This window comes from Rhododendron vialii, chromosome 1a (genome assembly GCF_030253575.1).
Source record: "Rhododendron vialii isolate Sample 1 chromosome 1a, ASM3025357v1".
In the NCBI taxonomy this organism is placed as follows: domain Eukaryota; kingdom Viridiplantae; phylum Streptophyta; class Magnoliopsida; order Ericales; family Ericaceae; genus Rhododendron; species Rhododendron vialii.
This window is the reverse complement of record NC_080557.1, coordinates 23,256,734-23,280,270: the sequence shown is the minus strand read 5'-3', so window position 1 is coordinate 23,280,270 and position 23,537 is coordinate 23,256,734. Positions and strand designations below refer to the sequence as shown.

At 36.5% G+C, this 23,537-nt stretch overlaps 1 protein-coding gene across 2 annotated transcripts; it reads left to right on the top strand.

The window, feature by feature from the left end:
- Positions 1-5,308: 5,308 nt before the first annotated feature.
- Positions 5,309-23,251, top strand: LOC131323177 (lysophospholipid acyltransferase LPEAT2-like). 2 transcript variants are annotated; one of them, XM_058354864.1, is made up of 15 exons: positions 5,309-5,825; positions 6,508-6,601; positions 9,074-9,254; positions 9,422-9,481; positions 11,187-11,350; positions 11,438-11,501; positions 13,909-13,977; positions 15,505-15,600; positions 16,331-16,375; positions 19,359-19,429; positions 19,689-19,755; positions 20,897-20,947; positions 22,429-22,539; positions 22,641-22,688; positions 22,778-23,251. In XM_058354864.1, the coding sequence occupies exons 1-15, from the start codon at positions 5,447-5,449 to the stop codon at positions 22,934-22,936; spliced, it is 1,659 nt and encodes a 552-aa protein (XP_058210847.1). In that variant the 5' UTR covers positions 5,309-5,446; the 3' UTR covers positions 22,937-23,251. The 2 variants fall into 2 exon arrangements, with proteins under 2 accessions (XP_058210847.1, XP_058210852.1); XM_058354869.1 differs by lacking the exons at positions 22,429-22,539; positions 22,641-22,688; positions 22,778-23,251 and adding an exon at positions 21,078-21,236.
- The last annotated feature ends 286 nt before the right edge of the window (positions 23,252-23,537 follow it).

Below are 23,537 nucleotides of genomic sequence, written 5' to 3'. Positions count from 1 at the left end.
AAGCGAATACAAATTTTGTTACTTTATAATATTAAAAAATTTAACATTTCAGGAATTTTTCTAATGAAATGAGTGCAATGTTGTCGTTTGACTCCAATGGTTTTAAGATCAAAAAAATAATAATTTGAAAACTATAATTTCATGTTTGTTATCAAAATTAATTTTCATTAAAAACTTTTATTTAACATACAGTTACTCATCATCCTTAATCTTTTTGAACAAATATCTTTTTAGAATCTAAATATGTCTTTCAGGGATTCTTAAAATGGATTTTTTTTCAAAAACTTTAAAAAAAAATTTTTGAAAATATCTTTTATCAACGTAAATGAGTTATAAAAAAAAAATTATTGTTTTAGTTTGAAATTTCTAAACACACAATTTCGAGGACGAAATTTTTTTAAGGAGGATAGGTTGTAACGACCCGGATTTTCTACCCAATTTTTTTTAATACAAATTTATATTGTTAAATTTCTAATTCAATAATTAATTAGATTGAATTTAAAATATATTATTATGTGTACAATTGATATTATTTGCACTGTTGAATAAGATATGTATTTAAACTTTAGATATACAAGGAATCAGTGATTCATATTCATCTCTTATCTTTCCTATCTAAACTCTAAGTAGAACTCTATTCAAACTAACTCTCCACTTCTCTCTCTCATTCTATACATAAAAGCGTCCAGATACATTCTCACCATGTACATACATGCGTCCACATACATTAGAATTGAGCCCCCCCCCCCCCCCCCCCCCCAAATGTGGCACTTGTCCCCTATCTTTTTATCGTTATCAGTATCACTCTCCTTCCTCATTCCACCACTTTTACACTTATCCTCTCACCTTCTTGCTATCTTATTCTCTCTTATTATACATACCCACATAAATTCGAAAATTGAACACCAGTATATTATTTCAGTTTCAATTCTATTGTTGAGGCTAGAATAGAGAGAGAGAGAGAGAGAGAGAGAGAGAGTTGTGGCCATAGGTGTGTGCACACCTTGAGTTTCGTGGGCACACCGCTGCTGCGGGCCCTGTCGGAGTGTCGCCGGACGCTGCCTCGAGATTTCAAAACCACCACGGCGATCTACGGACACCGTACAACACTTATCTGGACTTAGAATCGCGTTTGAGGTAGTTTTCCGAAAACCCGAAACCTTTTGTCTGCATTTTAATGGAGTTACTTAGATTTAAAGTTTATTGAAGATGATGACCTGCTGTTAAATTGTCAATTTATTTTTAGCCCTATTTATATTAAAATTTAGTCCGGTTGTACTGGAATGATTAGTGTTATACCCTGTGAAAATTTATGATCGTTTAACAAGTGTTTGATTGTGAAATTATTATTGATGATGCATTGTTGATTTGTATTTAAGTGGACGTTTATGTGTTTAATAAATTATTGGGGTAGAGAAATATTTTTGAAATATTCACAAGAATATTTTACTAGTAAAAATTTATTTAGATTGTAAACAAGAAATATTTTAGATTATATATTAGTTAATCTTTAACTCTAATAAATATTAACTAGAATAGCCTCTCATAATTTTGTTGTTATAAAAATCTCATATTAATATTTAATATAGTTAGTAAATACTAAATTTAGCAATAAGTATTTTTCAATAAAAAAATTAGTTTGTAAAATCTATAAATAATATGAGAGTTAAAGAAAATGTTTAAATAGTAAAAATGTTTTATAAAATTTCTAAACGAGAGAAATAGACTTAATTTTAAGTGTAGTAATTAATTGTTTGACTGAATATTGTTTTGTTACTCGCATGATTAATTCTATGACATGATTAATTTTATCGCATGGTTATGTGTTGTTAGTACTTTTAGTTGAAATGTTGAACCGTGTGATATTTTGTTGTAGCTGTAGATTGGACAAATAGGTTCCCCGGGTGGTTACGAGTAGTGAAACATGTAGACGATGATAAGTAAATGGAAAATGGTAAAGTGTTGAAAGTGTGAGTACTGTGTGGATTGTGAATTGAGCCATGGCGATGGCAAGGGTAACCTATGGGGCCCTGTGTTGAAGTGGGTTACCTGCGGGGCCCAGTGTTGTGATACGTCATGGAAAGTTTCTCTTTGAAGAAGAGAATGGGTCCCATGAGACGGTTATAATTAGTGAGACGCTAACGTATGATACGTCATGGGAAGTTTCTCTTCGAGAAAGAGAATGGGTCCTATGAGACGGTTATAGTTAGTGAGACGTTAATGTATGATACGTCATGGGAAGTTTCTCTTTGAGGAAGAGGATGGGTTCCATGAGATGGTTATAGTTAGCGTGGGGTAGTGGATGTCCGACCCTAATGTACGATACGACATGGGATGACTCGATCCTCCTGTTATGGTCTTAAGTGATAACATACTCGGTACATAACTTAGGTGCGCTCACCTAGGATCCTGGTGCAGGATAAGCAAGAGGAAGGGTGGACCCATGAGACGATTGTAGTTAGTGGATGTGGGAGGAAAGGATCTCGTGGAAATGATCCTTAGATTTCATGTAAGATGATGGATAGTAAAGAAAAAGATGATGTGTTATTATTCTGTACCTTTTGTATATTATGAATTATTATATTGTTGATCTGCATATTGTGGTATTGGGTTTTAGGATTTCTACTTGGTGAATTATCACTCAGGATACGTTTGTATCCTGACAAATCGTTTGATTCGGCGTTCAATTTGGCAGAGTGTGCAGGATTTCACAGTGGAGCTGTTAATACAGGTGCGACCCCTGAAACGGAGTCTGGGCCAACATTGCTTGGAATTTCGTGTCAAAACTAGAGTTGCTCTGGAGTTGCTTTTGTTAAACAAATGTACATAGATTTTTGTATTATTTTGAAATTGTAATTTTTGTATAAGGATAAATAAGGGCCTAATAGTTTGTAAAATTCAGTGTATTTTAGGGTTAATGTTTCCGAAATCCCTTGAGAAAATGGGGCGTTACAGATACAATGTTTGGTGCAACGTGTAATTTTCTAGTTGGGTGGCATATTTTAGGATGTAAACAGAGAGGAGCCGATTCCTATTTAATGTAATAATGCTATACAATAGTGCTCTTTCCATATTGATTATTGTTTTAAAAGTTTGTGCTATTTTTTTCTTAAAAAATTGGAGTTTTTTTTTTTTTCACAAAGTAAAACATTCTGACTAGTTTTTTTAACAGAAAGTCTGTGGACACAGCAAATCTATGCACAGATTGCTATGTGGGGCCTACTACGGTTCCTACACAAGTGATCTGAGCCGTTTATTATGTTTAAAATATTTTTTCAAGAGCTCTCGCAAAAAATCAGCTCAATCCGATACCTATAAGTACTTGATCTAATCGTCTAACTTTTCATTCTCTAAAAACCTAAATGAAAAGTTAGATGATTAGATCAAGCACTTAAAGCATCCACAGTAGAATAATCAAAAGTTGCCACATCATCTTTTGGTTATGCATTTAAGAAGTTGTTAAGGTTAATAATGTAGAGGTCTACAATGGTACAATCAAAATTAAATAACTAACATTTGCCACATCATCTTTTCAGCTTATAAAAATTTAAAAATTTTGACATAGGAAATAATTTTTTAAAAATAGGTTTCAAACTAATAAAAGCAGGTTATTACAAAAAGAGAAAATAGTAGTTTTTTGAAAGCTTTGATTTAAGAAAATTAGTTTTCAGGAAATTTAAAAAAAAAAAAAGGTTTTCATAAAAAAATTGTTTTCAAATAAATTGTTTTTTGCAAAAAAAAAAAAAAATTTTGGGCAAAACAATTTTAATAAAAAAAAAGTTTTCACAAAAAAAAAGTAACGGTTTTGAAAATAAAACAGTTTTTGCAACAAGAAAAAAAACTTTTTTTAAAAGTATTTTTCTTATAAACATGTTGAAAATGGAAAAGAGAAGATTTTTGTGTAATGATGGTTTACTTGATTGAGGAAATGTTTGTACAACTAAATTTGGTTATTGACAAAAAGTTGCTAGTTTTGATTGTACAATGGCCAAAATTTGATGAGTTGCTAAGAGATTGTTAAGTTTAGTTATTCCAATGTGAGCTCTTTTTTTAGCAAACGTTATTAACTTTAGCATCTTTTGGTTTTGATTATACCATTGTGGATGCTCTTATAGGTATTGGATTGAGCTAATTTTTCACGGAGGCCCTTGAAAAATATTTTAAACATAATTAACGAATCAGATTATTTGTATGTGACCCTTAGTGGGCCCTACAATGCAATTTATGCACGATCTATGCAAAGAATTGCTATGTCGGTTGCAATGTTGTTTTTTTAATTGGTGCAAAAGAAATCGAAAACAATAACAAAAGATCCATTATTTTACTATTTCAATCAATACCATAAGTTTCAAAAACAATAATTCTATAATCACACCTACTTTATCCACTCAAATACACACCTACACACACAAATGTGCTGGCTCCACATACACTGCACACTCTAGTGTGTGTGGAGCCTACACACTTATGTGTATGAATATATATTTGGTTATGTATTTGAATGTAGTCCTAGAATTTCTCTTTCAAAAAACGAACAAATAATATGTACCAGATGTACCGGCATTTATTATGTCGCGGAGTTCACCAACATTAAGTATAAATTAAGCAACTCTACGATCTTCCCCTGGAACATTAAAAATTATTCATAGAGTGAATTGTGTACCTATTGTAGTTGGTGAAATTAATTCCTTAAAAATGAACTCTGCTACACGTACAGCAAATGTTGTATAGCAGCTGCGCACAAATAGCTTTTGCGCCCGTCTTGAGTCCCGCAAAGATGATCGGAATCGCTCATTTTGTTTAAAATACTTCGTTTATTTAAATTTAAAATTTTGAAGCAAAATTGGATGATTCGTAAATACCCTTCCTGATATCGGATTGAGGTAAATTTTGAAGCAAAATTGGATGATTCGTAAACACCCTTCTCGATATCGGATTGAAGTAATTTTTTTACAGGGACCCTAAACGAAGTATTTTGAACAAAATGAGCGACTCCGATTATCTTTGTGGGACCCAAGACTGGTGCAAAAGCAATCCGTGCACGACTGCTGTACAACACTTGCTGTACGTGTAGCTTTACTGCTTAAAAATTGATTAAAGCTCATGTATACAATTTTCTACTACAGTACTACTCCTACTTTAAAATTGTTGACAGCCTTCGGCAAATTTTTTATTTTTTTTGAGACCACAAATAACATGGACCTGATTTCTCCACCATGCAACGCACGTGGCCCTAATTTTTTATGGTCATTAATTAGCTATGCAACAAATCCATCCGACTATCCATCCCAAGCACACCACAAATGCAGACAACCCGCAAATGTTTCGGACCCACAGTACAATAGTAATATTCCTCCCATAAATCCACTTCCCCCCCTCCTGTCCAACTTTCGGCTTCAAAGCTTCCGCAGCTTCTCCCTCCTTTTCCACCCAAATCTTTCCAACAATGGCGGACCACGATGTTATCACCCCTCTACTATCCAACCACGGCCTCTCCCAGCCGTCCGATGAACCCCAACTAATTATAACCGTCGACGGCGATGGCTGCTCCGATCAACGATTCCCAGATCGACCCACTAACCAAAATGGCCAAACGAACAATATCCAGTTAGGGATAGAGAACCCGTTTGAGTTTCTTGGTGCGAGTAGGATCCACGTGCCGCCCACGTGCACAATTGACCCGTTCCGCAACCACACGCCGAGGATTGAAGGGGTTTACGAGTGGTTGAAGATCTTGGTTTGCGTCCCCATTGCTATACTGAGGCTTTTGTTGTTTGGGTTGTCTTTGTTGGTTGGGTATTTGGCTACAAAGTTTGCTTTATATGGTTGGAAGCTATGAAGCACGGGTACTTCGAAAATGTCGCCGTACCCGTACCGGGTACGGGTACGGGTACGGGTACGGCGTGGGTACGGCAAAAACGTACCCGGTACGGCAAAATTATGTTGGGTACTTTTGGTAATTTTGGGTACGGCACGGGTACGGCAAGGGTACGGCAAGGGTACGGGACGGGTACGGCAAGGGTACGGGACGGGTACGTTTTAGCCCAAAATGAAATTTTTTCAAAATTTCTGGGATTTTTTTGTAAATAATTATAAAATGTGGGTTTATTATGTAATTTATTTGTCATTTATAAACACCTCTCTCTCTTTGTCCCTGTCTCTCTCCATCTCTCTTCTCTTCGTCTCTCTCTGTATATTTTTTTTATCGATCGAAATAATCTCTCTTTGTATATATGTACGAATGTATGCATGTGTAATGTATATGTATATATGTATCGGAAATTCTGAATACTAATAGATATGCATATTTTGAACTGATTTTGCTTTTGTTTGGTAAAATGGGTTTATATTTCATTTTATGCAATAAAAAATAGAAAAACATTATATATATATATATATATGCCGTACCCCCGCCGTACCCGTACCCTACTTTTTTGGGGTTTTGCCGTTTCCCGTACCCGTACCCGTACCGTACCCGTACCGCGTACCGGTACCCGTGCTCCATAGGTTGGAAGGATAAGCAGAATCCAATGCCTAAGTGGAGGTGTAGGCTCATGTGGGTCACCCGGATTAGTGCTCGGTGCATCCTCTTTTCATTTGGGTAAGTCAACAACTAACATTCTACTTACTACTTACGTTTCCTGGTAGAGAAGATTTACATCATCATGAATGAATTACTAAGTACAAAGGGACACTACGTCAATTATGGAAGTCCACGTGATAACCAAGGCCAACAACTCAACCAATACAAGAAATAAGCACACCAAAGAGAAAAAACAAAGAGAGAAACGAAAAGCCTATCTAAGCGAATAACCCCCACACTTAGGTCGGGAGACTTGAACTCTTAATCACTAGATGCAAGAGTCATGGCCAACTAAGCTATCTCTAGTTGGTTGATACAATAAATGATTAACTTATAGTAAGTTATTTGACCGGAATTTTAATTTTAATTATTCAAGAAAGAAGAATTCAATACATCTGAATGGGGCCAAACGCATGCTAGAACTAAAATTCTCTGTATGTTGGTCATAACACGTAGGCAATTAGATGCAAGAGTAAATAGAACTAAATTACTGTCATTCAAAATTCTAGGAGAGAAGGGGAAGGCCTGGGATGAGATAGGATTTTGTGGGCCAAGATGTGGATAAGTCAATTGGGTGTACGAGCGATTACAGCTAAAAAAGACAGTTCAATGTGAATATTTGGATTTAAATTTAAGTAAAAAATACATAAATGCCAGAGTGGTAAATTGGACAATGGTGAAAGAAGCATTGACTAATTCTGAGTAATGGAAAGAGTGAGGTTGTCTAGTCAAAGAGTGGGGGGTCTTGGGTTTTTTTGTAATCATTCCAATTCAAGTTTGAGCCAGGACACTTCCCAAAAAAAAATTAATGTTCGGGCAAGGACTTGAATAACTGGTGGAGATGCCCTTAACGAAGCTTATTCCTTCAAAACCGTACTTCAAGTCTCCAACATAACGAATGGAACCTATCCAATCATAATTCATTTTGACTCTTCAAAATGAATATTCCATTTTGGTTCTTCATATGTGAAGACCCCTTCAAATTATGATAATTGTTCTCCATAATTTGATTAAACTGTCATAAAAGCAGCACCATTAAGAAGGTATCAACGATACCTGTAAAATCTATATTTGACATATTTGATAAGTATCTGAAAATTTTATAATCTAAATTTTATAGGGAAGGTGAGAGAGGCAGTTGAGTTTTGGTTATCATTTGTGGTTGGAGTTTGAATGGATAGTAAGAATCTCTAAATGTGCTTTTTGAGTAAACAATGATATTTTCATCCTTCAAGACTAAGATCTGGGTTTTGGAGATGCTCCCCAAAATAAAAGGCCATATCAGAAGATTCTTATTCACAATCCAATCAGAAGATTCTCATTCATTAGTTTAGTAGTATCTTTTTGTGGTGTGGGGAGAAACGAAATTGTTGAGTATGGTAGGTGGACAGTCTTGATGGTGACAGAAATTTTGCACTGTTCTTCGCATGTAATGTTTTCTAGTGCCGAGAACCATAGCTTTTAGAATGGTTAACTTCGATGGAGGTGATGTTGGAAGACTGCATAGGAATGGTATTTTGTGCTCTGAACACAAAGTAATGCACAAATGCACAGTAATGTGTAGGTTTCGATAGGAGATGAAAGGTTGAAGGGCTTATGATTGGAAAAAGGGTCACAATTGGCTGCATGTAAGAAGTTGGTTGTCCTCAATTCGAGAAAATGCTCTTTGAATTCCATGTATCAACTACTAAAGAGGTTTAGGTTGTTGGAATAACAGGTTATGCATTGGGAACTAATATATGGAACGGATATTTCTTACTGTAGTTTTCGGTAAGGTTTAACACTTGATGAAGTGTTATCTAGTCAGCTATAATTATTACTATTATTTCCAAATGACCAAATCGGTGGTGGAAGAGTTTTAGTTGGGCATTAAACGAAACCAAACCAAAGTGAGCCTAGTGTACTGTTCAACGTGGGTTGGCTGTTTTGTGACCGTTGTTCTTTTCCTTTTCTTTGAGTATGGGAGATGTATTAGTGAATGCTTCCTTGTGCTATTCCTCACTGTACTAGTGCCACCACAAGTGATGGATGCATCCATGGCTTTAGCTTATTGAAGCATTGGGTTTAATGGAAAAGAAGATGTTTACCAGTCTGGAATGGTAATATCCCTTGCTTTGAAGGTATATATGATTTCAAATGATACTCTTTAGCAGTGTTTATTTCTTTCTTTCGCAACCTGGGAACTTGCCCTGGGCATCGCCACGTTGAACCTAACCGGAATGGTAAACATGTGGTCAGGATATTATTTGGTTGCGGTTGGTAGGAAGCATTGTATACTTATCCGTACTGGAATGATGCCTCATTATCATTTTGTCTTGTTAATTGTAATCTTCCCCTCTTTATAGTCGGTTGTATATACTCTGTTTTTCCAACTGGGTCCCTTCTTTCTTTCTTTCTTTCTTTTTTTCAAATTGGAGGCTGTTTCATTGATACTTTGGTTCCTGTACTACTTTTGTTGTTTTTGATCAACTTCATCATTGGATGTTGCAGCTACCATTGGATAAAACGTAGAGGAAGACCTGCTCCGAGGGAGACTGCTCCTATTGTTGTATCTAATCATGTATCTTATATTGAACCTATTTTCTTCTTCTACGAATTGTTTCCCACCATTGTTGCATCTGAGTCCCATGATTCCATACCTGTTGTTGGGACCATTATTAGAGCAATGCAGGTAATCTTGTTAAGATTCTGCATAATAAGATCATTTATTTTGTTGTTGATGCTTAATGACATCGCTTGGTGAATTTAGTGCCGTTGGTTTTCAGATTTAGTTATGTGCATTTGATTTAACAATCTCATTTATCTATCTTTCCTTTTCTCATTGTTCTGTGTTCTTAGGTTATATACGTTAATAGGTTCTCCCCATCATCAAGGAAGCATGCTGTTAGTGAAATAAAGGTAATGAAGTTCTGTTTCTTCACTATCAATTCATTCTATTTCTTTTTCACTTGCTGAACTCCAACACTAGTTCTTCTAGTCATTCTGGGTAATAACCTGATTTAACAAGCAATTGTCGTTTCGGTCCTTGCTTCGTTGTAGCGGTTGACTGTTATTAATCACTTTAATCATGATGACAAAATCATCTGTCTTTGGTTGCTTAACTTTGCATTCTGCTTGCGTGGTAAAATTCAAGCGTCTAATTTCTGTTCTATTGTGAACTGCAATTTTTAGTTTAATTTAAGCCAGTTGACCACCAAATATGCAATACTTAATCAAATGAATGAATATCATACATTCATGTCAAAAGCTAGTGTTTTGTGCTGTCTGCACAAATCCTCAATGAATCGAACTGTATAGTTTCAAAGCTGGCCTGTATTTTCACGGATAGATTAGAAAGTGATATCGGAACTTTATCTACATCTGGTTTTGCTAGATATCTCCGTTTCCATGGTTATAATTCTTGTTAGTGAGGAAATTTTGGGTGGCTAAATGAAGGAACCATAACATGTGCAGCACCGCCAACTGCCAGAAATCAACCATCCACATGTAATGTGTCAACTATGATAGTTTTGTGCCAAAGTCAGAAGCTAAGAATATGTAAGGGGGGCATGGAATACATATGGTCGGTGAGAAATTCAGAAAATTCTAACATAGCTCATTCACAAGATAAGTGGGTGAAATCTGTAACTGAAATAATGGTTACAATTTGTAAATGTCTAGAAGAAATTGATCGTGTATTCTTTGCTGTAAGAGCTGACTCCAAAATCAGAAATTGATTTACACCGATATTATTGTGTACATGTATCTGTAGACAGTAGACAAAAAATGAGAATTTATTTGCACATGCACATGGTCTTGTATGTGGGTATATGTTGCAACAACGGTGTGTGGGGCTGCAAACAAGCCAAATTGAGCAGGGCTTTAGACTGTTCAGGTTGGCTTGTTAAGTTATTAGCGAACTTGAGCTCACTGAAAATTAGACGAACTGAGTTCGAGCAGAATTGGCCTAGGCTTGAGTCGAGTTCGAGCTTGTTCACAAGCCTTAAAGAGCAAGAGAAATCATATATTTATGCATGCATATAGGTCTAGAGCTGCAAATAAATTTTTTGATGTGCATAAATAAGTTCATACATATTGTAAATTATTAAAATTATCCATATAGACAAGTTATAATTTTTTTTTATTTACCTTGTACATGTATAAGTTTATACATGAATTTTCATTATATGCATATACTCTATGTTCGTGATCCTAATCGAGCCAAATGCTGTTAGGCTTAGGCTTGGCTCATTTATGAAGGAGCCTCAATTTGAGGCTCAGGTTCGGTTTGTTTAATAGATGAATCTAGCCTGAACAAGCCTTTACTGGGTCAAGCCTCAAGCAGTTCGCGAATAGCTCGGTTCATTTGCAGCCCTATGCATGTGGATGCATAGTGGCTGAATCATGCACTGGATGAGGCTTGTCTTTTGAGTTGTTTTGTGGTGGCGACATTTGATTCCTGCTTTTTTACCCCAAACTGCTGGAGCATGACATTGTCGAATTCATTGACCGAGTGTATAGCTATGGTTGCTAGTTTTTTTTTTTTTTGTCGCATGGCTAGTATTACGACTTCAATCTATAAGCAATTTGATACAGATATGTGCTTTCGAGGATCTGAATACAGAGAAAGGCTTCTTCTGGAAGATTTCCTCGTTTGCTTCTATTTCCTGAGGGAACGACAACAAATGGAAGACTCCTTATGTCTTTCCAACTTGGAGCATTTATCCCTGGTTACCCAATCCAGCCGGTGGTTGTTCGTTATCCTTATGTACACTTTGATCAATCCTGGTAGGAATTTCCTTTATCTGAAACATTGCTGTTGTGTTTTGAAATGTCTTATCTAACTTGATTCAGCTGGCCTGCTATTTTGTTCAGGGGAAATATTGCTTTGGCGAAGCTCATGTTTAGAATGTTCACCCAGTTTCACAATTTCATGGAGGTATGCCATGGCCAAAGTAGTTCCCCCAGCTCCAGTCACTCTAGCTGGTCAATTACTTATTTATTGATTGCATAGTTTGCATATTATGGGAATCTAGTTTAGCAGCTTTAGCTTGTCTTCTTTTCTTTTTCTTTTTTTCTTTTTTTTTTTCTGGGGATATCTGAGAAAAAGGTGTGATGGAAAATATATCAAGGTTGTTTAGCAATGCCCAATTACTATATGGTTTCTGATTTAGATGGCCATATGAAAGGTTAGTTGTAGAAGTGCAGATATGACTCTTCCGCTTCTTTCCAGTCATGTTAATTACTAGCGACATTTTTTTTTTCAAAGGCACCATCAACACAAAGCCATCGATCCAACCTATCTCAACAATTCCAGCAAAATTTCTTTGCATGGAGACAACATCGTTGTGATTTGCGATATAGAATAAAAGTGGCTTAGTACTTTCATAACCTTTCTTGAGTTCTCCATCCACGTCGTTGTCATTTTTCTTTTCTTTTCTACCCGGGGTGCGTGGGTTCAGTTCCTAGAAAGAACTACGCTGGTTTTCAGGAGAGTATTTTCTCTATCCTGATATTTTGTTCATTCCGTAAACCTTTCCTTGGAAAAAACTATGAGACAAAGTTGTCATTGTAAACTAGGTTTGCTTCTGATATTCTCTTTTCAGTAAACAGGCTGATAGATCTAGTCTTTGTATTAGCCATTGTAACTTTCCCTTAGTTTTTGCACTTCGAGACCAATGTGTCAAATCTGGTAGGTTGGTGGTTCATACCTTGCCGTAAATGTAATATGTTTTAACATAGAAGATTTTAATTCTTAGATGCTGAAAGTCAGTGTGCTGTTTCTTTCAGTACATAAGTATCTACAACACCACTTAGAGGAAAAAAATTTGAGTGTAGTTAACTTTTGGTTATATCTTATTTCTGCACTGAGTAAGTTTTGCGAAGATAAGTGAGGTCCACTTAAATCTTAAATCGAAATGAACCGCAAAGCTCCGGAAATGCCCAGACAATATTAGAGTGTCAGGCTATCTGAAAGATGGTGAGGCATAAAGTGAAACAACAGATAAAATGCACCTTTGCGAGACACATTCTAACTCATCGCCTTCGAAATCTTATGCACCTATGGTTCTTCAATATTGAAAGAGAAATATAACAAAGAGTCAAAGAGGGCTTTGTTCGCAAAATTAATTACTTTGTAAATTATTTTTTCTTTCTTATTACGGTACCTAGAGTTGCAGTTGCCCACGCACATTCATGTCACAAATTATCTTTCTCCATACGACATCATTCCGTGTGACGGAGTTGAATAATTTTGAAATGGGAGAGGTAGGTTTCTTTGATTATGGGAGCCATCCTATTGACTTTGCTAATTGGAGCCGATCTATTTACTTTGGTAACTTTTTTGACAAGTCAAAGTAACTTATGAATGGTACAATAAACACCTACTTTGACTCTTAATAGCTACTTTGCCTTTTCAGTCTATGGTAGATTGACCGACGCGGTAGTTAAGAGGACTGATATGGTTACCTTAGAGGCGGTAGTTCGAAACTGAGCGGAGGGGTAGACCAAAATTGAGAGGCGGTAGTTTGAAAGTATATGGGTTTTCTTTGAATATTATGGTTACATGATGCCTCGATAGAGCTCAATGGAGAATATGGATTCATGTAACCGACCCCAATTGGTTGTTACTTAAAGGCTCGATTTGGTTTTGTTAGGTTAGGTATGGCTGCCAAAGATCATGGAAAATGCTGTAGTTGGTTCTATCTATCCTGCAGATATTATCCTAGGGCTAGAATCTGAATCTGGACCTTATGCGTTTGTCTGTATTGCATAGATCGTGGCAGACTTCACTTATGATATGTCAGCTACGTATGCATAATGAATGAGAACAACCACATATATAATTTGAATTTTGGTTTCTGCCCGTTTCTGGGCAGGGGCAGACCATTTTAGGGGCCTGTGGGGGCACGACCCCCACTCAATTTTGTAGAATTACGTTAACACCTTATAAATTTTAATTATACCTACTCTAAATTCCCTTTATCTGCATATATGTCAGACTATTTCTTAGAGTGCTAAATTTTCACACCCTCTTTTTGTGCAAACACAACCCCTTCTGCTAATTATAAGGTGAAGTCACAGATGTAGTCACCAGTATGTATTATTCTAATTTTACCGACAAAACATATGCATTAATTTAAGGAGTTATAAACGTATGGGTTAAGTTTACTTAAACAAGACAAGAATAACAACTCGAAATGATGAGTGAATTAACTACTGTTCTTCTTATGAAAATGATTTCATTGTTGTAACTAATATGTGCCCCCACTAATGCAAATTTCTGGGCCCGCCACTGCTTGTATGTTTGTACAAAGTTGATTGAGTCTGTTTATGAAATCGTGCAGGTTGAGTATCTTCCTGTTATTTCAACCCTCAAAAATCAGAAGGAAAATGCAGTCCGTTTTGCTGAGAAGGTGAGTTCACAATGTTTGATTTATTTTTGCTGCCTTTTGGTTTAAATTTATATTGGACATTAAGCTTGTCCCTGCACTCAATGTTTCCTTCCTGTGCTAGATGTTATACACAAGCTTGGTTCACTCACTATCTTATTTCCTAGGCTTCGTCTCATATGGAATGCAGAGGCATTTGACCTTTAAGAGATTATGTAATTGTGTTTCCGTGGTGGCAATTCTCCTTTTTTACTGCATCTGTCTACAAACACCAGTCAATCTCATCCTTGTCTATGGATAGTCAGTATATATGTTTATGCTCTTGAACTATCATTCTATGTCAAAAGCTTTGCGTTCATGGTTTGTTTGCTCTTGGTTCCAAAAGAATGCCACATGGTACCAAATCTAATTCGGTTCAAAGCTTCAACTGCATGAGCACCAGCTTTTATGATTTATATGTGAGTTGCACAGTGTTGGTAAAAGCACCCTTAGTGCAGAATAACATTAGAGCTTTTCGGAGTTAAAGGAAAGCACATTCAGAAAAGCGCAATTAATGCACGTTTTTGGCGCTTTTGTTTTTAATAATCTTACGGGCTATAGTTGGATATAGAAGGACAAATAACTACAATGGATTAGATCGTAATTATATTGCCGGGCCCTTGATATCGTTGTACAAACACCTATGTCGTGGTTTCATACACGAGTAACACGACATACATGGAAACGCTAATTCGGAGTGAAAAAGCTTTAGAAGGAGAAATAGAAGTTAATGAATGTAATTAAAGGAATCTGGCGCAGCTTGGTAGCTTGTTTGTTCACTCTAGGCTTGCATGCATTTCTTATGTTAGGCATAGATGCCAATAATTACCATTCTAGTGCTTTTTGGTCTTTGCTGGTTGAGTATATTTTTATTTAAACCACGTACATCATTATTACCAGGTCTATAAAAAAATCATTAGTTGTGACTGTTTTTGTAAAAGCACAAGAGGGATTAGATGCAAACTATATTTGAATATAGTATGATTAGTTGGTAAGTTGATGGTCGTATGATCCATCGGTAATTATTTGCAGATCACTTCATTATAGTTTTAGTAACAGAATAAGCCTTTGGTAAATTTGCACCCTACAACCTTCTTACAGTTTCCTCAAGAGTAACTATTTTTATTTTAGGCACACACTTAGCTTTGGACCTAGGCTGTATTCAGCCTTTTTGCACAAGTACACTTAACGCTTTCACCATCACGGTATTATGTAACTTCAAAAAATCTTTGCTGCTTGGCTCTTCTTAGCCTTTGCACTTTTTTCAATTTTCCATGCTTTTTGTGGCAGCTTTCTTTGTCTTGCTTTTTTACTTTAGGTGTTTCTTTTTAAGGTGGTATATGTAGCGGATTGCTATTTTGTTATCGTGTTGATCCTGTAACAGATGCACTTCATGTGGAATCTTTCTTGATTTTCCTTGTGAGCTGCCTTGTATATATACCATGCTCGTCAAGTTGTTTTTCTAGATTATTGGACTAAAAGTTATCACTTCAACCTGACTGAAATGTGCAGACTGGCCATGCTATTGCTACTTCTCTTAATGTCATGAAAACATCTTATTCCTATGGAGACTTTATGCTGCTTGCAAAAGCTTCCGAGTCCAAACAGGTAAACTTTTCTTGCCCCATTCGTAGCGCCTTTTACTATTCTTGTTGCTAGTAGGTATGCATTAGTTGCCCTGTACTATATCCATGTAGTAATGTGCTTGTGGAGTGAGTTTGTTTCGTATTTTTTCTGAATTGTATCCGATTGACAACTCACAGATATCATTTTATCTTTTGACCTGGTTCTCTATCGTAGGTTTCTTTTATCTAAAGAGTTATTTGAGGGCTCTAGGCTTTTCCAATGAGAGTTATTGGACATCCTAAATCATTGTATTCTCTGCTTATAGTAGTGAGATTCCTCTGCTAATCTTTGAAGTTTAGACATTGGGTTTTAGCAGAACCACTTAAATTTCTTATGTTCTTTTTGGGATTGTTTTGCTACTATTCTATTCTATGTTCTTTGCATGATTGCTCTGTTTCTGTTGGCGATTTCTGGTTCTGTCACGGCAACTTGATTTCAGCCCTGAAACAAAGTTTGAGGGCTTTTGGCCAATGAACTGTTAATGTTACCTGAGGGTGCAATGATGCATGTAACTTATTTTCCTTGAACGCACCATTTCGTCAAAATTTTGAATGAACTTGTATGTATGCCATTTTCTAATAATCAATAAAGCTATATTCTTTTGAATATCCGGAGCATTTTCTTTATTCTACAGTCTACTGTTGCATAATTCTTTGGGTCTCATAGGGTATTGTTCTACCTTTTGGTATTGACAATCATCCTTTTTATGCAGGAAAACCCCAGACTTTATATGGTCGAAATGGCAATGGTGGAATCGGTGAGCTTTTTGTTGAATGATTATTCAACTAACATACTAAATTTGTTGTGATGTGCATAAACTACTTTAGATTCATATCTCCGCATTGTTAAATGTTACTGTTCAAAATTCTTCGCAATTTTGGATATTCAACTATTCTCATGAATATGAATCTTGCTTTTTTGTATGTTTGTTTGCCATCGAATTATAGCCATATCTAAGATGCAATGCCACCATTACATAGCCTACTGCTCATTCTGCTCAAGATGAGAGGCATGCTGTAATTGTTGAATCCTTAATGGAACACATGGGTATGCATAGTCTCTTTCCGGATAAAAATTAATGTATTGTTTGTATGTCACAGTCCTAACCATTCTATTTTGAAGTTGTATTTTACAACATTTAGTTGTTCTCTGGGCTGACCAAATTGTTTATGAGGCTGAAATTATCTCTGCTCTCTGCGATGAATTTTATTTTAACATTAAAGAAAACTTTGTCATATACTATTGCACTATACTTAATAACATAAATTGAGAATCTTTTTCGTCCTTTTCGTTATTTTGAGGTGAAACTAGTGTGTAGTTCTATTATGCGTGCAATACACATTCGGAGAAAAAGAAATATGCTGGTATATCTTTGCGTAGGAACTATGAAAACAAGCTTTATATACTCCTATTACACAATTCCCTCTCAAGATTCAAGAAGAAATGAAGTGCTCTTGTAACACGGGATTGTGTGATGAGTGGTTCTACACTTTCAGCTTCTCTTTTGAAAAGCCAGAGAAGTGCTGTCGAGATCTATTTAAAATAAGGTTCTATGGGTTTAAACAGATGTTATTAATCCTACTGGGCTGTAAATTCCATAATCGTCACAAAAACTGTAGACTCAACACTCAGTTCTGTACCTTGTAAATTACCATGTTGTCTTGGACTGTTCCGGTAATACCAACTGTTTCTTGCCTGTTCCGGCAATTTTCTGGACAAAACTGGTATGAAAGAAAAACCACGTACAACTTTTCCATACAGGTAAACCCATTGGACACAAATGTATTACCTTTCCCCTGTGTGTATGTGCATGTGTGCGTGCATGTGTATTCCAATACCAAAAAGAAGACGCAAATTTTTGGGGTGGGATTGTACTGTGGACACCATTTTACTATCAACATTAAAAAAATAAAATCCGTATTTACTTTCTATTCATAGCTAATATCATTCTAAAACCTCAACTGCATTTGTGATGTGAACATGTTACTTGGCAAAAGGAAAAGCTACTAACTAATTTTACGTACTGTATTAATGTCAGTACATGTGAATATATATTTTTTTGTTTGAACAGTGAAGCAAAAAGTTTTATTGATAAGAAAAAAAAAAGATTACAAAGCAAAGCTCAAGTTGGCAAGAAACCAACAGAGCACCCAATGGGCCAAGCCCAGATCGCCAAAAGGGTCTAAATAGGTAAAAAACAGCAATAAAGCCCACAAGAAACCCAAAACTCAAATACAACAATTAAGCCCAAAACACCGAAACCCTAACCCAAAAACTAAAAGGCATAACCCAGAGACAACATGGGCTAGCCTAAACAGCAACCCTACCCACCACCAACCGCGGCCACCTGGAGTGAGACGGGCCGTTGCCACCACCGTCCCCGGAGCCCGGGGAACAAGCCCCTGTTGCTACCTCGGAGAACGGCCTGGCCACCCCACCACAGGCCGCCCCACCACAACCCACCCACAGCCACCAACACCACACTTCACCAGCAACCACCACTGCCAGCTGCCAAAAAAGCAGCCATCCACAGCGCCAATCACCACCACCATCCACAGATCCTGATTAACCAATACTATTTAATACTTTACTCAAAAAGACTTACTTGCTTAGAATACTATTTAAATATTTAATAGACGGTGTGACGAAATATACCGCTTCTAGTCTGCACCACTCCAATAACAATACCCTGACCTGTATGAGATCGGCAACTTTGGCTTAAACCTCTTCTTCCATCATCATCAGTTAAGGAGGGGCACAAAGTCTACTGTTTGTGTTTTGGGTTTAGGAAAAGATTTTTGTCCACGCGGTCTCTGTCAAAATAAATGCAGAAGACCTAGCATTTTTTCGTATTTCAGAGATACAGCTTGTTATTACAAAGAAACACTTTAAACGCTGAGTTGATGCATCATACTTGCCTTGGAGTGGGGGGTTGCTTACCTCAGCAGAGTAGTACTACGCCCATTAGTATTGCGTGTGATGTAAACAATGGGACAAAAAGTGGCAAAAGTTAAACTGTGTTGGGATGTCACTATGCACAATCCCACATCTATCACCCCAAACCTGAGTCTTTTCTTCTCTTGAAATTCATATGGATTGAAGCTTCTTCTCAAACAAAGCATTATGGTTGCAGCTGCATCATTGCAGCTAGCAACAGGCTACAGGTTTCATTCGATTTCTTGTGGATGATGGAAAAACCAGCAAGCTACGGCTTCCCCTTTTTATTAAAAGAAAAAAGAGATTCCATATTGCACAAATTGCAGTTTCAATAAATTTGTATGCCAACACTGTATCTGGTGTGGGTTATTCCGTGTGACCGATCTTGATTTCATAACTGTGGCAGTGTAAAAATGGTTGAATGTGGAATTCATTTTGAAGTTGCGAATTTACTTTTCCATTCATGAATACAACATATTTACTTACTGGCACTCTAGCGAGCTGTCTCCCACCTGTTATGGCAAACAAAGTGTCTTAGGCAATGCCTCTTCCCTCTTTTGGTCACTTGGTTTGTGTTGAATGTGTTTTATTGACGGGATAATTCACACAATTTCTGCATTTGTTAAATGCTTTTGAAATAGGAATTCCATAATTTGTATGCGATCTTATGAGATAAAAGCCATCCATTGATCCTTATCTGAACTAATGGTCACTTTTTATTTGTTTTGCGGTAGTATCGTGTATGTATTATCTGAATTTTATACTAGTTAATATTAAGTATGTTACTACATCTCATGTGCCAGATGTTCCATTTAAGCAGTATGGAGGCTGTGGACTTTCTGGATACATTTCTTTCCATGAATCCAGATACCAGGTATGGTCTGGGCATTAATTTTAGCAAATGTTCTATATATGCCCTGATTTCTTTGGTAAGGAACCATTTATGAACTGGTTCGGAACTGCTTGAATTTCGCATTTGGTGATTAAATCTCTAAACACGCTTTGTGCGTCCCGGTTAAAGTATATTGACATTGACATGCTTTCTTTCTTATGGCTGTCCAAATGCATCTAATTCATAAGTGCTTAAGTTAGTGGCAATGCAACTTATCTCACGTTTTTTTACTTGTTCACAGTGGACATGTTAAAATAGATGACTTCTTCAGGGTTCTGAGATTGAAGACTTGCAGCTTTACTGAAAGGGTCAGTTGCGAAGTATTGTGTAATAATTTTTCATGTAACATACTGATCAAAAATATGAATGCTAGTTTCATTTTTGGCCTCACCGTGCCTGAAAGACCTTTTCTATTTTTCCTTCTTTGCCCTTCTTTTCCTTTAACACCTTTGACTGGCAACTCAATTTGTTCTTTTTTTCTTACTTTTGTTATGGAACTGGAGAAACATGTTCAACTATAGTTATGCTTGCTAGATTTATAGTTTGCCTGATTTAATCGGAAAATTGTGTTATGCAGGATTAAATTGTTATGTCAAATTTCGTATTCTAATCAGTTTTTGGTAGATTTTTTGGAGTGTGCAGTCGTACCATTTGTCTTTGGGTCAATGTGTGGATCTCTGGTTAATAGATAATCCATGCTTCCTTCTTCTGAAGTTACTGCTCCGTAAACATTGCCATCAGATAGGCAGATGATGTAGTAACAATTTGGAAATGCTAATACATTTCTTATGCATCTGGACATGTGTAGTGAGAATCAAATTGAGGTTCGTGAAATTTTGGACACTAGTTATTTCACGATTCGACATTTTCTACTAGTGCGGGGAAAATCTTTAATCGTAAATTTGACGAATTCATGGTTTATCTACATTTCAGTTTGACCAATATCTAAAAAGTAAATTATAAGTTGCCAAAGGTATAATGGGAGGAGACAAGTCGAGTTGGGTGTCACTGTGTGTGCTTGTCCTGAGTACATAAATCAAATTATTTTAGGTTTTGTTGGATTTCCGTACTCATAATGTACTGTACCCACATGCCATACCAGTGCTCGTGCTTCATAGCTGTTGACACATTTTTGTGAAGGAATGATCAGAATTTGTAACTATAGATGTGCAGCAAGGCCTTGTGTCTAGATGGACAGACACAAAACATTTTTCATTGAAAAAAAGCAGATATATATATATATATATATATATATGTTAGGAAATTGATTGTTTATGCCTTATTGTATAGAATCTAAGGCTTATGGGAGTCTGTTTGATTGCTGCTTGTGGCATACTGTTTAAAGCAATTGTAATTTTCATCTACTTGATTTGGAAAGTTTTCATATTTTTGAAGTTATTGATCACTTCATTTTAACGGCCATCTAATAGAGATTATGCTATTTTGTAGATATTTGGGCTCCTTGATGTCGAGAAAAGGGGTGAAATAACATTCAAACAGGTAACCATCTCTCTCTCTCTCTCTCTCTCTCTCTCTCTCTAAGAGTGTGTGAGAGTGTGTGCGCAAGCAGCACGCAACATACAACATGCATAATATGTAACTGCTCTTTTTGGATTCACACAATGGACAGACCAGCATGCAATACATTTGCCCAGCTTGAGATCAGCTTCTTCCATGTTGGTATTCAAGTTGTAGAAACTTTATTTACTGTCTTTGGGAAAATATATGGGTAAATCATAATCCTTAGGTTTTACGATTGCTTAAATTAGAGCACTCGCTTCTTCATGACAGCACAAGAGCTGAAGCTGGTCCATTGGCTTAGGAAAGGCAGATGTATAAAATCGGTTGACTTGAGTTCTCAAATGCATGTTTCTGAGGGTTATGAATTTGATAGTGGTGAACTGACTCATCGAATTGTTCCTTTGGCAATTACAAAAAATTAGTTTTCCTAAAGTAGAAATGAAACACAATGTGCTCAAATTGCCACCTTGACACATGCTTAATTGGCAACGGCTTTTGCTTTTTCTTGCTTTGCATTTGTCATATGTAGTTCAGATATTGGAGTTGGGAAGCCATGTGGATGAATTGGAGCAAATGGTCCACTTTCTAAAATTTATTGTCTTCGTTATTGTTATTTGAAGTTACTTGTGTATGTCATTTTTGCTATTTTATCTCGCCTAGGTGCACCTCGCTTCTATAAGCCCGCAGCTTGTGCCTTGACCCCAACAGGCCATTGCACCTCTCGCCCTAAATAACCATGGATAAAAGTCATGATGATGTTATAATTGCTTCTTGCCGGGGGAGAAGAAAAGGAAAGTGAAAAGATAGCACATGAAACTCAAAAGAAAGACGCTAATTTTCCCCCACTTTTTTTGGTATGTAAGTACAATGAACAAATATCTTTTGACAAATTCCATGTTTGATTACCCACTCAAGGTGAAGCTATGGAAAATGTGTCAACATTTTTAGGTGGACAATTGGGCGTACACCTAGGAAACATATAAAGAAGAAACGTATATAATTATTGAAGTTTACGGTAGAACATGTGCATTATTTCTAATACCATACATGAATGGTGTATGACATCTTGTCGACATAGTTTGTCTTACATCATGAAAGAATATTGAGAAACATGAACATTTTGCTGTGTTTCCGCATCGTTGTCATGGAAATTAGATGGCATCTTGTCGACACAGTTACTCTTACATCATGGAAGAATATTGAGAAACATGACCATTTTGCAGTGTTTCTGCGTCGTTGTCATGGAAATTAGATGAACCCTAGTCCATGTAACATGCGCAGATGAATCATTGTCTTTTTTCCCCTGGTAACTGAGCAATTTATTAGAAAGTACAAAGTCATGAGGGAAACACCTTTCAATCGACAGAAACCTAACAAAACCAGCTTATTGATGCCAATTTTGTCTACTAGGCCAATATAAGGCATTGCTTTCTAATGGATGGAAAAACTATTTGTTGCAGTTCCTATTTTGGTCAGCTCATGTCCTAAAGAAACCATTATTTAGACAAGCCTGTGAGTTTGCCTTCAACGAGTGTCACACTGATGGAAATCAATACATTTCAGAGCAAGAAGTATGTCTCTTTCTTTAATTTTTTGATTACCCCTAGTATTGTTTATACTTGGATAAGCTTTTAAGTTGTATAATATTGGTTGGCGAATGCATTTGGCACAGTTAGGAGATTCCATTAAGCTGTCGATTCCAAACTTGGAGCAATATGAGGTGAGTGAACGACAGTCTTCCTGGTTCAATGGCAATATCGTGGTAATACTTAACTAGTGTAGAATAATAGATGAATGTTACATTTGCAGATTCATGACCTTGCCAACTTATTTGACAACGACCATGACGGAAGGATCAGCAGGGAAGATTTCTTTGCCTGTTTAAGGAGAAATCCGCTGCTCATTGCACTCTTCTCGCTGCTGTTAATACACAAGAACTTTCAGCCCTCACTAAAGGAGGTGGTGTGATGTGGTAACCAAGCTGGGTTAGTTTTTGTTGCAAGTTTTGGTTCTTTGGAACAGTTTGGCTCTTTCACATAGGAGCGGAATGAGGCACATCGTAACGATTTGTGGCTGTGTTTTGAATTTTGCAGCATTGTTATAAATGGGCTGACATGTTAAATATTTTACTCCATATAATATCTTTGCTTCTTATGTGGCTCCTCGCGTAGTATTTTTGGATCTCATTATATTTTGAAAGAATTCATGTAATGTTGGTCGTCATATTGTATTTTTAATGTTTTAGGTTTTGTTGAAAATCTTATCCCACAGAGATTTTATTTTGGCAAGAGTCTTTTCAGAATTTGGACCAATAATTGCTGGAATGGACGATTGATTGAATTACAGAGGCTTTTATATGATTCAACTACGGAGAAGCAGGTCCTTGTCGATATGAAGTTTGTTTACATGCGGTTATGGTGGGCCATACTAGAGTAAACCAAGTATTATCTTTGGGTCTGGGTGATTATTATCCTAAAGAGCGAAAAGGGTGGAAAATGGAGTAAAAGAAAAACGAAAATATATATGTTTCTACATACTCATATATTTCTTGTAGGTGCTAACGGAAATG

Coding starts and splice junctions, on each gene's coding strand:
- LOC131323177 (XM_058354864.1), top strand. CDS start 5,447: ATGGCGGACCACGATGTTATCACCCCTCTACTATCCAACCACGGCCTC. Junction 11,351..11,437: donor GTACACTTTGATCAATCCTG/GTAGGAATTTCC, acceptor TATTTTGTTCAG/GGGAAATATTGCTTTGGCGA. Junction 22,540..22,640: donor AATACATTTCAGAGCAAGAA/GTATGTCTCTTT, acceptor CATTTGGCACAG/TTAGGAGATTCCATTAAGCT.